Source organism: Lathyrus oleraceus, chromosome 3, assembly GCF_024323335.1.
Source record: "Lathyrus oleraceus cultivar Zhongwan6 chromosome 3, CAAS_Psat_ZW6_1.0, whole genome shotgun sequence".
NCBI lineage: Eukaryota > Viridiplantae > Streptophyta > Magnoliopsida > Fabales > Fabaceae > Lathyrus > Lathyrus oleraceus.
Genome location: NC_066581.1, coordinates 404,640,947 through 404,657,968, shown reverse-complemented (window position 1 = coordinate 404,657,968; position 17,022 = coordinate 404,640,947). Strand labels below are relative to the sequence as shown.

Genomic DNA, 17,022 nt, shown 5'->3' with positions numbered 1-17,022 from the left:
CCCCGTTATTACTATAACAGACAAAATAGTACACTTGCTATTTTTCCGATCACAGACCCTCAGCCTATCAGATATATATTTAGCACTTGTACCTTTTCCTTCATCCATCTTTGTTCATTCCTTAAAAATTATTGATGCTACCATAGCTTCTCGTCTAGCATCAGTATTGACATTGTAAACCCTTTTTCCAAAACCATTGTGAGAAATAAGGCAATCGATTGATTTCTTAGTGACAACAATCTTCCTGTTCATTATCATACCCTAAAATTTGCCCTACTTTTTTCATTTTTTACTTGACTTACGACTTTATTCATCTACATGCATTTAGGAAGCATTCATTTCATCTACATCTCACCATTCCATCTTCATTTGAAAAAATTAGGTCAAAGGCTCTTTAGTGATGATGTTTTTCTTAAATCAGGAAGTATCTTGAATTTGGAAAATGGAAAGTAAATAAATTGTTGACTTTTGGTCAACAGGGTCGACATTGTTGACCAGACACTTGACCACTATCATAGGCATTCCTAAACCTATTCATCCTCCCTCTTTAAGTCACTACATCATGTACAAAAAGGATATACCCTATGCACGACATCCATCAAGCACATATTTCACATTTTTTCATAACCTGTATTGTAAGCCATTCAACCTAACTTGTATTTTCGATCTTTCGATACATTTCCAATTTCTAAGTGATTCACTAAGTCACTTTTCACTTCATAGGTAAATTCCCTAAGCATTAATTGGAATCCATTTCCACACATACACCTTGAGTCATAACTCCCTTTTTATTTATGGTCTTTGAATCTATGTATATAAGGTTCAAAAGTCACTAAATATTATCTTTACATTCACATGACTTCACTTTATTTTATTACAAGCATATTACATGATTTCCATACACAAAAGAATAAAAGTAATTCCAAGCTCTTCAATAGTCTTCATTCATACTCCACTCTTGATCATGCTTGTTCATGCTCCATTACCATGTACCATGTTGCAAAGAAAACAATAAAAATAAGTTATATTCATTTCTAAAAATTCAGCACTTACATAACAAAAATTTAGCATCATGAGCATTTATAAAATACACATAAAAAGTCATCTTGATTCATATCATCCATCTCTAAAATTCAACACATGCACATACGTTCACATCATATACAAAATCATTAAAAAAACAAGTCAAATATAATAAAAATTTAGCATGTTATGCATATACCATGAATATAAATTCCATTTTATGTATCATATTCATTCCACTTCTATACAACAAGTAAAACCCCATAAATCATGTGCATTAAAAATTCAGCATTCATGCAATAATAATTTCATCCATGAACATCAATCCAAATGCATATATAAGTTATTCATTCATACCATGTAAATACCCAAACATGTGTTCAAGTGATGCCATATAAATTAATTCAATTTCCCTCACATTCACTAAAAATTCAGCATAAGCACATGCATGTAAATTCACATACATCCATGTTTTAACTACCTTAAACTTCCACTAACTAACTTCTAACCACTTTGGGCAATTGCCCAAAGTGCCCAAAACAACCCAAACTAACTTCTAACCAATTCTCAACCTCTAAGCATCCCTCACCTAGTTCTATATAATCATTCATCATCCACCCATTAAGGGGATTCTTTTTTTTTTTTTGATTTCACTCATTCTTCACTTTCTCTCAAGTTTTTACTCCATTCTCCAACCTTTTCTCATTAGATCTCAAATCCATGGTTGTTGAAGCTTCAATCAACTTGAGCATAAACCCTCACCATACTTCACATCATAGTTTTTCATGATTAAAGCACAAAAAAAAAAATCAACAACAAGAAAATAAATGGAAAAGAGATGAAGAGGAATTGAATCAAGTGAACGCGAAGAATCACTTACCATATTGAATTTGCATCACCATTGAAGAAACATCGGAGGGTCTTCGATCGGTAAGCCTCAAGCTTTATTTATCACTCCATAACTTCTTGTGTTGAGTCACCTTTGTATGCTTGTTTATTTATTTGTCTTACTTTTCATCTTGTGTGGACGATTACCCCGAGAATCTAAGCCTTGCCATGAACATAAACCATAAAAAATTCAGCATCTTGTCAATACCAAAACTTGACCCCTCTCATCACCAATTTCAACCTTCATCAATAATTCATCAAGAAACGTCACCAAGAATTCTTATCGCAACCCTAACCAATACCAAATCAAAACCCGATTGAAAAATCATAACCATTAGAGGAATCAAACCCAAATCCAAAACAGTTTAACCGTAAACAAGCATTGCAAGGAAAATCATTCCCAATAGAAAGAGAAAGGAAAAAATAAGAAGCAAAACTTGGTTCAGAATTTTTGTCGAACACTTTGTGTGCAACCGATTATGAGTCGAAAACTCTAAACCAAAATCTGAGTTGAATACAATCTAAACAATTTTGAACCAATATAAACCAGAACAAAATAAAATTGTAACTTCGAAACCAAAACCCAACTGAACCAAAATCTGAAGCGGAACCTAAATGAACTCTGAGTTGATAACGAATCTAAATTGAAACACCTGAATGTTGAACCGAAGTAATTGTCGAATTTCGAAACTGTTGGAAATCACGATAGAATTCCATTTGTTGCGTGAGAAATCAGTCACAGAACTGTGAGCTTTAGAATCACGTTTGGTTGAAAATCACTTATTTGAAAAATCCCGCTTGAAGGACGCTTTGAGCGTTCTCGTTTCTGCTATGTTTCATGCTGCAATTTTCTTTGCAATTCTCGTTCTACTACACTAGTTCTTTTGTTTCCTTTTCTATTATCCCCTTTCTTAATTATTATCATGTTACTTTTTAATTTTAATTTTTTTATATTATTATAATGTGATTATCACTTCCACGACACGTTCTGTAGTGCTATATCTCACTAGCTTTATTTTAGTAAATCTCACTAGCTTTATTTTAGTAAATTAATTTTAGCTATTCAATACATTAGTTAGTTTAGCTTAGAAAATACTCCTCACTCCGTCTCATAAAAGTGTCTCATTTGTATTTTTTTTTCTTCTAAAAATAATTGTTCTTTTATAATATCAATGTATTATTTATTATCATTTTTTCACTATCATACCCCTATTTATTAACTTTCACTTTATTTAACCACTCTTTTAATTACAATTAATAGAGATATTTTAGTAAATGATATTAGTTTTATCATCAAAACTAACACATCTAATTATTTTCTTAAAAACTTTAAATTATTTAAATTGGACCGTTTTTATGAGGCGGGGGAGTAGTACATTAGTTGTTAGTTTAGAAACATGATTCATCTCGGTAGCTTAGTTTAGATTGATATCATAACTTAGTTTAAAAAACAATTAAATAGCTTTAGTTTATATATATAATTTAGTTACTATAATATGACTTTAGTTTTAGTTTAGAAAAATATCTTTTTTTAGTCATTTTAAAAATAATACTTAGTTCAGATTTTAATTAGGAATTGTTATTTTAATTAGAATTAGTTTTTAGAATTTCTCTTTAAAATTCAATGCATTAGAGATTAGGATTAACATTGTTTAATTTTCAGTTTTTAATGCCATTATCTTTTTCATAAAATCCATGTGTCGGATTCATACTTTGATCTTATTTCTGATTGGTTGACTGATCAAAGTTATCTTTGATCAAGTAGTTCTTTGACATATGTCTAATTCCCCTATTCAATCAAGTGATCAAAAGCCTCTTGATCACTTGATAGGATTAGTCCTCTATACTTGCATTGCACTGGACCTCAACTCAAGTCAAGCTTCTCCTGTAATACTTTAAAGACCCTTGACATCAAGACTGAACTACTATTCAAAAACAACAAAGGTCATGTATCAACACTTGTTTATTATGATTCAAATTGTGCGCCATGAGTCTCAAGCAATAGGAAAGGAATGAGAGTGGATAATTCCTTAACTCATTCTGAATATCTTTGGGTACGGGACGAAATGACCCTGTTGCTCGTCGTATTCACCTTTTCTCATAGACTTTAGTGTGGTTAATATCCAATGACTTTCAAGTATTCTTCTTCTTTCATATATATCATTTCTCTTGCCTCATCAGTTTCTGCATTCTTTGTTCCACCGTAGGTCTGACTACGGAGCTCTAACTTTCTCATTTCACGGTGAGAATACACATGCATGAGGACTCAGATTCTCCGCGAGCTACCCTATTTATTAATCCTACCTTATTTATTAATTCTTCATTCTCTCCCATTCATCAATCAATACAGTCCTTTTGAAATCAAATACCTTATCCCTTGGGATTCCATGTATATCCTTTTAGGACGATTTAATCGGAGTCCACCTCGTGAATCAAAAGTTGTTTGGCTTATTTCCAAACACTTAGTTCCTTTGTTTTTGGTTATTCCAATACAATGATACCATGCCTTAGGCCCATCACTTGTTGGTTTACTGTTACTCTTCAATTCAAAGTTTATTCCTTCATGGATTAAATATACCATTCTTTTTGGTTTCAAATTGTTTGTCCTCTACAATGATATATTGTTCCTTGTATCAAAAATCATTTCCCTTTGGGTCTCATACCTATCCTTTTAGGATGGATTTAGTCGGAGTTCACCTTGTGAACCAAGAGTTGTTTGGCTTATTGCAAAACATTTAATTCTCTTTGTTTTTGGCCCGATCATATACAGTGATACCATGCCTTAGGCTTCTCACTTGCTGGTTCATGCCTGGTTACTCTTTGGTTCAAAGTTCGTTTGCCTTTATGGGTGCCCATGCTACCATTTTATTTTGGTAAAAGTCATATTCTTCATCACACAAATATCTCATTCTCTTTGTTTTCGTAGTCGGTCGAACTACGGAGCTCTGATTTTCTCATTGCATAGTGAGAATACATAGGCACGAGGATTCAAATTCTCTACGAGCTACCCTATTTATTAATTCTTCACCAATCAATACCATCTTTTTGAAACAAAATACTTTATCCCTTTGGATTCCATGCATATCCTTTTATGACGATTTAATCGGAGTCCACCTTGTGAATTGAGAGTTGTTTGGCTTATTGTCAAAACACCTAATTCCTTTGTTTTTGGTTATTCCAATACAGTGATACCGTGCCTTAGGCCCCTCACTTGTTGGTCTACCTTTACTCTTCGGTTCCGAGTTTATTCCTTCATGGACTCAATATATCATTCTTTGATTTCAAATTGTTTTTTTTCCTATAGTGATATATTGTTCCTTGTACCAAACATCATTCTCCTTTGGGCTGCATACTTATCCTTTTAGGATGATTTAATCAGAGCCCACCTTATGAACCAAGAGCTGTTTGGCATATTATTAGACATTTAATTCTCTTTGTTTTGGTCATTCTGATACAGTGATACCATGCCTTAGGCCCCTCGTTTGTTGGCTTGCCTGTTTACTCTTTGGTTCAAAGTTCATTTACCTTTATGGGTTCCCATGCCACCATTTTCTTTTGGTGCAAGTTATACTTTTTCATCACTTCCAATCTCTCATCTCTTTGTTTTCGTAGTTCCACGAACTATAGAGCTCAAACTTTCTCATTGCACAATGAGAATACGTTTGCACAAGGCTTCGAACCCTTGGCGAGCACAATCCTATTTATTCTTTCTTTTGCCTTAGGGCACCATCCATATCTTTCATGATCTGTCACCTACATTCAATCATGACCATTCACCTCAGTAACATACTTCCTTTCTTTGGAACCAAATACAACTTTCCTTGGATTTCCATATATATCCTTTTAGGAAAATTATCCACCTTTGTACTAAGAGTTGTTTGGCTTATTGCCAAACATTTAAGTCCTTGTTTTCGACCTAACCATACAGTGATACCATACCTTAGGCCCCTCACTTGTGGTTTGTGTCACCTTTACTCTATGGTTTCAAATACTATTTATCTTATGAATTCCAATACACCCTTATCTTTGGTTCCAAATTATATCCTTCGATCACTTTTACTAAATCCTTCATTTCTTTGACTTTGATTACCTTCCTCTTTTCCTACCATTCATATCCATTATTCACTATTCACTACATACATATCTTCTACCTTCATTCACTCCATGTGATATACCTCTCTTTTCGAGCCAAATACAATATTTCTTTGAGCTCCATCTTGTATCTGCTTGTGAACCAAAAGTTGTTTGGCTTATTGCCAGACATTTAATTCTCTTTGTTTCGGTTATTCTAATACAATAATACCATGCCTTAGGCCCCTCACTTGTTGGTTCATACCAGTTTTTCTCTTGGGTTTAGATTTAATCCTTTTTGGAGTCAAATCATATTCTCATTTGATTCAGACCATATTTGTTATCACAACTTATTTTCACCTCCAATCATTAGTTATATGAACTACGGAGCTTTGGATTCCTTATTGCACTATAAGGATACGTAGGCATGAGGGCCCTAATCCTCACTAAACACTCTATCTATTCTTTTCCTTTTTCCCCTTATCATTTCGCGAGTAATCCTTAGATATAACACTCATTCAAACAAAGAACGATCAAAATGGTTCCCGTTGAGTACAACGAATGTTAGGGGTGCTAATACCTTCCCCTTGCATGATCAACTTCTTTACCCAGTTTCTCTTAGCGGCGCGGTTATCACGTCGCAACAATATTTTTTTTTGCCACGGAATTTTCACGTCGCAACATTATGACGCTAAGAGAAGATTTTCTTGTAGTGTAAGTAGATATATCAAAACAATTTAATAAAAAACTTCAAATCAATTTTGTTAGCGATTCTACAAAACTAAACATGTGAAAAATAAAACTTGAATTATAAATTGATTGAAATAATTCAAAATCTTATCATGGTGCACTGAAAATTCACTCATTTATTTCAAAAACATCAATATGAAAGGAGAGACTCTTCTGGTGTTTATCCTGTTCTTAAAATGTATATTTTTAGACAAAGGTTTATACTACAAATATCACTTTTTTCTTCTTGTTTTTACAAAATTCTAACATACATATATCACTTTTCATTCTTTATAGTGTAGCTAAATTTTTCACCTAGCTTTAACCATTCATCTCTTATATTTGCTTGAGACTTCTTAGCCAATTCATGCTCATCTCTCAAACAATGCACTTGTTCCCTTAACTCATCTCTTTCAACTTTTAGAATCTTTGCTTTCTCAAATATTTCTCTCTTTGTGCAAGCAACCATGTTCTTGGTTTCTTGTGAAGCACTTATATTAGCTCTAACACCATTGATTAGTTCTTCTAACTCTTTCTTCCTTTCCTCCAAATACTCCAACTCATTCAACAATTCATTTTCAAAACACTTCACTTCTCTAAAAAGTTTTTTGTTAGCTTCAAGACCCTCTTCTATTTCATCCCTTTTCAACAATTTTGCTTTTGTAGACTCTATTTTCTTGCTTTCATTTGTGTAATCATTACTCCAACAAATGAACTGTCTTGAAACTTCTATAACCAATGATCTTGTTTCAATAGATATTCCTTCTTCTTTTGGTAAATTTGTGAGGTAATCTAAGGTAGATTTCATGGTGTTGTACTCATTAGGCCTTAAAAGAATTGAAAAATCTTTGGTGAGAAAATCATCAAGTGTCTTCAAAGCTTTCTTGGTTTCTTCACTTGGCATTGTTTTGTTAGATGATTCAGAAACCACTTTTTTTTCATTATTCTCAGCATCAAGAATAGCATAAAATGCTTCCATGTCTTCATCATCCAGATTAGCATTAAATTCTTCGACATTACAACCAATCTTCTCAAATTCATTGCTTGAATCTAAATCAACATCAGGATCTTCAAATAGGATATCTTCCATGTTAGCTTCTTGCCTACATACATGAACTCCACACCAGCTTACATTCACATTTGATGATCCATTTATTTTCTCACAAGAAATCTCAATCTGATTCCAATCCTCAACTAGATACGAATCGAGATCATGAAACTTGAAAGATGGATGAGTCCTCAAATCAAACAGCCATACATGATCTGTCACCATTTCTGAAAAACTTCTTGGTATTTCCAATTCATAAACTTCTTCACTGTTTATATAAAATCGGATTTCGCAACTGAAACTCTTCTTCATTTCACTCTTCATTGCAAGAGTGAAACATAAAATGATTGGTGGAAAATTTTCATGCACCCAAAAGGTCATGTATTCTCCTTCGCTCGTGTGATCAAACCATTCGGGAATTCCTGTTCCCGGAACCATAATTTGTAACTCACATGCGTCGAAAGTTTCCTGTTATATATTATTGACAAGTTCAAGGATCCGATTACAAAAATTTCGAATTGTTTTTAGACACAAACAAAGTATTTAAATCATTTAAGAATGAGACAAACCTGGCTTAGTAACAAGTTTGATGACTCTGCAGTCAATGATATGCAGTTTCTTGCGTTAATATATTGCGAATTGGGAGGAATGCATGGAATTTCTCGGAGTTCTATGCAGTCGTCTAAGTGAAGCATTTGCAACGAATCATATTCTTGTATGGATCTTGGAAGAGTAAGAAAATTATTTCCCGAAAGGACTAATGATGACAAATTTGGGAAACAGTTGAAAATTACGGGAAGATCTTCATCGATAAGACCACAGTTTTCTAGATTCAAAGACTGAACATTGAAAAATGTAAGAGTAGATTTTCCTAATTCCCTCAATTTTGTCAAGAAGTTTCTCAATTGCGGACATCCTTCAATATCAAGGTTTCTAAGATTCTGCAGCATATCAATGTTTTCAGGAAGTTCCTTGAGACTCAAGCAAGATGTCATGCTTAATTCTTCAAGAGCAACAAGGTTTTCAATGGAAGGAGGCAATTCTTCAATACCAGTTCCTTCAATTGAAATAGATATGAGATTATCCATTTTGGCCAAAATTGTTGGAAAAGTTTGAAGACTTGAGCACCAATTAAGAATTAGAGTTTTCAATGATGTCAATTTGATAGCTTGTGGAAAATCTTTAAGTTTAGTGCATCCATAAGCCCTTAACTCAGTAAGGTTCTCAAGAAATCCAAGAGAGTCATCAATTTTTTCAAGATTTGTACAATAGTCAAGATTTAGTTCTGTTAAATTTGGTACACCAGAAACGTCCGGTAGCTTTGTTAAGAATTCACACCGACTCAAATCCATAGAAGTCAAAGAATCGAAATGCTGCAAATCAGAAAAATTAGATTAACAAACTTGGTTCAACCCTTAAAAAACCGACCAGTAAGATGAAGACTGACCCACATATCCAAACCACATTTCATCCAATGTTAGAGAGAAATGCATAAAATGATAACATGAAAGCTTACCTTGAATGGTTCTTGCAATGTAAAGCGACTTTGCGACAAGTTGAGTGCAACAAGTTTCTTTGGGTGAAAAGTCTGTGGCAAAGACGATGAAGGATATTCCATCCAATCAAGCAACCTTAAATTGTTTGGAAGATGTTGAGGGCTTCCATAAAAGTGTCCATTTCTAACTATAAGAATTTTGAGATTTTTCATCTTTTTGAAGGAATCATCTTTCAACTGTACCATATAGTGATCAGGGAGATCTACCATCATGCCTTGAATTCTATAAGTCCCCTTTTAAACAAAAGCAAACATGAAAAGTCATAATTCGATGCAAAAGCACTTACTAGATTGCTTGAAAGAGCTTATGGAAATAGCTTATGACATAGTCATAAGTTGTTTTCAGCTATCTCCTTAATCTCTTCAGAATAACTTATCAACATAGTTTGTAGTTTATGTATAAGCATTTATAAGATAAGTGTTTATGCTATAAACTCCTAATTAAGTTGTTTATTCTATAAGAAATCATGTTAAACAAAACAATGGTAATAACATAGAAATGATGGCGCTTACCGAACTTTCGGTTAGTACTTCAATAACATCCTCGTGATTCCATAATCTACTCCGTTTTCCAGGCTCTAACGGCGAAACTTCTCTAACAACTTCCCTTCCCATGTCTTGAATCAAATCATGCATTCTCAATCGGTTATATTCGTCAATACTTACAAGAGATCTATCAGTAAGTACACTGATACCGAATTTCGGAAAGAAACCACAAGCTTGAAGTGTTTTTTCGACATATTCAACAGTCTCACCTTTGAAGAAACAAGCTATATCCAAGAAAATCTCCTTTTCATTCTCTTCTAAATTATCAAAAGTTACTCGAAGCACATTTTGAACTTCTTTATTAGGAATTTTTTCGTATTTAGCCAATGCAGATTTCCATTCCTCAACTGTTTTACCAAACAAATTAGATCCCATTACTTTCAAAGCCAATGGAAGTCCTTCTGCATAAACCACAACATTGTTCGAAATCTCCATATACTCCTTCTCACTTGCTTTTCTTTTGAATGCATTCCATGTAAAGAGTTCAAAAGCTTCTTCATGATTCAATTTCTTCACCTCATAAGTTTGATCAACTAGATGAGAAGCTAGCAATTGTTTATCTCTTGTTGTTATGATTATTACACTTCCGAAACCGAACCAATCCCGTCCTCCTGCTAATGCTTGAAGCTGTTCCAACTTGTCAACATCATCAAGAATCAAAAGCACTTTTTTGCAACATAATCTCTTCTTTATAATTGGAATTCCTTTATAAACATTTCCTAGCTTAATGTTGTTTTCACCAACTGTTTCATAAAGAAGTGTTTCTTGAAGTTGAACTAAGCCTTGTCTTTGAGTTGAAGCTTCTCTTATATCAGTAAGAAAACTTGTGACTTCAAATTGATTAGCAATTGAGTTGTACAATGCTCTTGCAATTGTTGTTTTGCCTATGCCTCCATGTCCATGAATTCCAAAGAAAGAAACTTCTTCAACAGGCTTTTCGAATTTCAAAAGTGATTTTACTTCTGATATGCGAGTTTCTAGTCCAACCGGATGCTCCGCAATATGCAAAAGGGTGTTATTTAATTTGCTAGAAACCTCCTCAATGATCCTTAGGATAAGCTCATATTCATACCTACAAAGTTACAAATTCAAACACAATTACTATCACCGTTTCGAAACACAATCCGCGTCAAAAATTTGGACCGTGAACAAAATGATCAATGATCAAGGTTTTAAATAACAATCGCGGCCGCGTTGCAATCGCGTAAAGGTTTTCGCGATTTTGGTCGGTTCAGGCAAATATTCAAACCTATCAAGTTACAAATTCAAACATAATTACTATCACCATTTTTAAAAAAAAGATCCGCATCAACAATTTGGACCGTGACGTCAAGGTTTTTGATGTCTGAACAAAATGATTTGCATTCTTGTAGAGGCTTTTGCAATTTTGATCGTTACAGGTGTTGCAACACTGATTGTGGTCGCTGCTGTGTAAATTAACCACACGATCTATTCTTTATCATAAAAACAGTTAATAACGTATCAGTATCGTCACTTTCAATTAAGTTAGAATAGATACATGAACAAAAAGAAGAATATATATATGTATTTTTACATACCCATGGCCAATTTTTAAGCTCCAACCTGACAAATTGGCTGCATCAAACAAAGCTTTTTTCCACTTGTTCAACCTTTGAACATCACCCTTGAATGTGACTTCATGTTTAGCCATTGCTATTCCAAAGCTTCCTCTTTGATGCCTAATCCAAGAAGGGTCAACATAGTAGAAAACCGGAAAAACCAACTGTCCCTTTGTTTTCCAACACTCAAGAATCATGGCAAGTTCATCAAGACACCAAGTTGAGGAAGCATAGTTTTCAGAAAACACAATGATTGAAATCCTAGATTCTTCAATGGCTGTAGTAAGAGATGGAGATATTTGCTCTCCTCTTCTAAGCTTCTCATCATCAATGAAAACATTGATACCCTTTTGGTGCAAACCATGATAGAGAGAGCCTGTGAAACTTGTCCTTGTATCTTCACCTCTAAAACTAAGAAACACATCATAGTTCCATCCATGTATCATTGTGGTTATGGCTTCAATTATCAAACACGGACAAAAGTTTAGGCTGAATCGCGAACTAAGTCGCTGATTGTTAATACGTTTTCATAAATGAAAACAAATATTTGACTTTGAGGTGCTAACAAATGTTTCTCTTTCTTTTGAGTTTTAACAATCAACTAATAAAACTATGAGTCATATTCAACTTACTATGAATACACTTATTAATTAGATACAATCATAAGTCTCCTAGTTGAATTATTTACATTTTGTGTTCTTCCCAAAAAAAAGAAACAAGGAACGTGTGGCTATGATTCTTATCACATGCATAGGTTCCTTCTCCTTTTGAATTATTGTGACACAAATCGTTTGTAGATTTGGGATAAAAAATATGTGATATATTTCCTTTTTTTTTTAATTGTTTTTTTTAATTGTCATTTATAAATTTTAAGGTAGTATTAATTATATTTTTGTCAAAATTAATCTTAAATAATTATTATAAAAAGAGAAAAAATAAAATAAATGATTAGTTTTTATATAATAATAATGATTAGTCCTAAATAATTATTTTTTAATATACGTAAAAGAAAATCAAAAAATAATATTTAAAAATAAACGGAGGTAGTAATGTAAAGGTAGCTTGCAAAGTCAACCAATAAATAAATTGTGGCTCCATCGTTGAACACAACTTATTCCTTTATTAATATTGGTGGCTTACATTTCAGACTCATGAAGATATTTTACATATTGACCAAAAACAAATTGTTTTTCATGAATTATTATTATTCGCCCAAGTTGTTGTGTTTATCATACAATGCTTAAATATATATATATCTTTTTAAATTCATTGAATTTTAGTTATTAAAATCAAAATTTATAAATAATATATATATTTTAATTTTAGGAATTAAAACAAAATAAAATTTAATATTTAAAATTTTTATTCATAAAAAAAGATAGAGGAGGACTAAATACAAACACACGGCAATTTATTTAAACTTATATACTATCATTAGACAAAAACACAATTTAAAAAAATTTAAGTTTTTACTTAATTGGATATTTTGTACAACAATAAAATTTATGATTTTTTTATTTAAATAATTTTAATATATTAAATTGTAAATAGTGTAAACTTGTGATGCGTGAATTCTAATTTAACTTTTTACTTAAATTTTTGTGTCTAACCTCACCAATTGAGGAGTGGAATAGACTTTATTAACAAAATATTAAAAGGCTGAATAAGAAATAATAATATAAATATTTAAAATAATATATATATATATATATATATATATATATATATATATATATATATATATATAATATATATATATATATATATATATATATATATATATATATATATATATATATATATAATGTTTTGAATTTTTTATAATATAATAAATAAATAATTTGTTTAGGGTATCCGTTTAGTCAAAAAAAGTTTTAAGTTTAATTTAATTTATATATATATATATATATATATATATATATATATATATATATATATATATATATATAGGATTTAATTGGAATACACTGACAGTGTAAAAGGGTCTTATACCGTCAGTTAATCCTAGACGTTGGATATTAAAATAAATTTGACTTTTATTTAAAAACCTATAAAGTAATGCAAATAGGTGATGGTGATGAATCGACAGTATAAATCTTTTTACACTAATAGTGCATAGTAATTAATCTCATTTTATATATATATATATATATATATATATATATATATATATATATATATATATATATATATATATATAAAAGTACATGTGAATATTAAAGAGTGTCTTATGAAAAATGTAATCGGATCATTAACACAATGTCTCCCAATTTTAGAAGTCTCGTAATTATAAAAATATTTTTTAAATATAAATTTTTTAAATGTTTTCATTTCTCTGTCACATGTAAAACTTTATAACTAGAAAAACTTATGAATTAACACACAGTTATAATTGGTTTAGTATTATTTACAATTTAATAAATGATAGTTGTTTTTAAATTTTATTTTTTATTAAGGACCTTATTTGTTAAAAGACACGAGTATTACTTAAATTTAATATTTTTAATGCATCATTTTTCCGGCAAGAAACTCTCTCATACATAAAGATGCAGTTGTTATTAACATACATTGGTTTTCATTTTTTTAAATATTTTTAATTCATGATCCGTCCGACAAGAAAAGTCTCCCATACATTAAAGATGTAGTTGTTATTAACTTTCATTGGTTTTTATTTTTTTATTGACGTTTTTTTTTTAAATTTCAAACGGTATGTTCAGCTTTCATCATCTCAGAAAATAGTCATAACAGTTTTTTACTAATAATAATTAAATTATTATTTGATTTTTATAAAAAAAATTATTTATAAAAAGAGAATAGTATATACTAAATTGAAACTCATTTTATTAAATAGTTTTATTTAAAACTGAAAGTACTTGTAATATTTATTTATTTATAAAAAATAAATTAAATTCTATTTTTATTTCTATTTATTCTCATTTATAATTAATTTAATAAATTATGTGTATATAATTCAAGATAATATTCCAAAAATAATAAAGTAGAACTATCAATGTTTCACAAAGATATTTCATCTTCATCATTTAAATGATAATATTACATTCGTTTTCTTTCTCTATGATGAACATGAATTTTGTTAAAATAATATTTATGAATAATTTTTTAAGAATGGTCCTAATGATTGTTTTTGGTGTATTTATAAGATTTTAATGTTTATTATTTTTTACAACATTTTATCATTTTTAACATACTAAAAATTGGGGGAGAAAAGGATAAATTTTATTAAATACAGTATATGAAAATGCTAAAGAGAAAAAGAGAAACTTACATGAATAAAAATCACTCCATCTTCAAGAGTCCTGAAAGTATATTTGTTTGCAAAGAAGATAAAAAAAAAGGTAAATATAGAGACACAAAGTGAAAGTAAAAGTTGAGAAAATGATAGGAATGGAGAGGCTACTCTATTTTGAAGTGAGCATTGCATTGTATCCTTAACATATAGGTTTGAAATGTTATTTCTGTTATCCTAAGAGTCAAAAATGGCATATTTAAGGGAATGGTAGGTGCCTATGATATTTAGAATAGAATAGAAAAGACAAAATGCTAGTGAGAGAGGAATACAATACCAAAGTGTGAATTTATTCCATTGAAATTTTCCCAATAGTTTGAGTGTTTGTTTGATAAGATATATTGAATAGGATATCCACTATAAAAGATGATTTTGTGAAAAATAGGTAGGAAATAGAAAAATGTGGCAAGAATGAGAAATGTTTTATTTTTAGGTTAAATATAATTGTGTTTTTTTAAATATTTGATAAAATAATCTCTTTAAACTATTTTTTTCTACAATTTTAGTTTTTTTCATAGAGTTTTGCATGTCTCTTTTAATATTTCTCACGACTTTATCTTAGATAATGATAGCGCATAAATTAAGGAGAAGGGGAAATTCGTCCTTTGGAGGGTTTATCAATGGAGAAATAAAATAAATAAGTAATATAATTTTAGTGTGTTAGTTCAAATTCAAATAGTTAGTTATTGAATGATATTTAAGTTGTTGTTTATTATTTTTTTAGAGGGGTGAGAAGTTTATTTGGAATTTACTAGGTCACAGGAAGTTATCTTCTGAGAGAGCAAACTACTTTTATAGTAGATTGTATTTCCTTTGTTTTATCAATGAAAAACCACAAGTTCCTTGCAATTTTTTATTTATTTATAATTTTGTTCTACCGGAGCATTGTTCATCCTATCAAATTGGTTTGAACTATCGGATGCCACCGAAGAAGATGGAGGCCAAAGTGACTGCACTTGAAGAGAAACTCGTAACTCTGGAGGTTTCTTTACATGAAATGCAGAATCAAAATAAAGACAATCATGAGAAGATCATCTCTTTATTAAATTCAAATAAGAGGGATGTGGGAGAATCACCGCACAATAATGGGTCAATTGATACCAAAAAGATTTTTTTTGGCTTACATGGTAAAGCTTTGCATAAATTTCACCTATCTGTGAAGAAGGTGGAATTACTGATGTTTAGTGGTGATGATCCCGTTGGTTGGATTGCTAGGGTGGAAGTCTATTTCAATGTGCATAATACTACACCTAAAATCAAAGTGAATTTGACACAATTATGTATCGACAATCCTACAATTCATTTTTCAAAAGACTGTTGGAGGAGAATGAAACATTGACATGGGAGAATTTGAAAGATGCACTTCTTGAGAGGTATGGTGGTCTAAGTGATGTGAATGCATTTGAGAATATTTTTGCGCTTCAACAAGAAAGAACAATTGAACAATACATTGAAGAAAGGTTAGTAGCACAACTGCCCCGATTACCCAATGACCAATATTTGGGTTATTTCGTTCATGGTTTGAAGGGAAAAATCAGGGGAAAGGTTTGCAACATGATTGCTATGGGTCATATGTCAAGAGCAAAGTTAACGAACGTGGCTCGAACAGTAGAATGTGAAATCCAAAAAGGGTCAACATAGTAGAAAATCGGAAAAACTAATTGTCCCTTTGTTTTCCAACACTCAGAAGTTATCATCAATGAAAATGTTGATACCCTTTTGGGGCAAACCATGATAGAGAGAGCCTTTGAAACTTGTCCTAGTATATTCACCTCTAAAACTTAGAAACATATCATAATTCCATCCATGTGCGGACTAGGTGTTATTAATACGATTTCATAAATGGAGACAAATATTTGACTTTGAAGTGCTAACAAATGTTTCTTTGCCTTTTGAGTTTTAATGAACTAATAAAACTAATTAGATATAATCACAAGTGTCCTAATCACAAGTGTCTTTTGAGTTTTACATATTGACCAAATACTCTCTCCGTTCCTTTTTAAGTGTCATTTTTTGACTTTATACACATACCAAGAAAGTTAATCATTATTATTACTTTTTAAACAATAATTCTTCTTTTACCTATAATACCCTTAACTATTTATCATATTCATTTTACTTTTTCTCTCTCTGTAATAATTACCTAGGGGTAATTTTGACAAAAGTGCACTTAATACTATCTTGAAATTTGCAAGTGACAATTAAAAAGAAATAAATTTTTTCAAGAAAGTGACACTTAAAAAGGAACGGAGGGAGTACAATAAATTTTTAATGA

General features: G+C 31.0%; 1 protein-coding gene and 1 long non-coding RNA gene across 2 annotated transcripts; both read right to left on the bottom strand.

The window, feature by feature from the left end:
* Positions 1–769: 769 nt before the first annotated feature.
* On the bottom strand, positions 770–2,854 carry LOC127127958 (uncharacterized). The gene is made up of 2 exons (XR_007805567.1): positions 1,904–2,854; positions 770–977 (listed from the first exon to the last, which is right to left on the bottom strand). It is a non-coding gene; the product is annotated as an uncharacterized LOC127127958 (long non-coding RNA).
* Positions 2,855–6,833: 3,979 nt separating this feature from the next.
* LOC127127957 (TMV resistance protein N) lies at positions 6,834–12,137 on the bottom strand. Its single transcript, XM_051057216.1, has 5 exons — positions 11,420–12,137; positions 9,828–10,932; positions 9,276–9,548; positions 8,329–9,132; positions 6,834–8,227 (listed from the first exon to the last, which is right to left on the bottom strand). The coding sequence occupies exons 1-5, from the start codon at positions 11,884–11,886 to the stop codon at positions 6,989–6,991; spliced, it is 3,888 nt and encodes a 1,295-aa protein (XP_050913173.1). The 5' UTR covers positions 11,887–12,137; the 3' UTR covers positions 6,834–6,988.
* Positions 12,138–17,022: the final 4,885 nt, after the last annotated feature.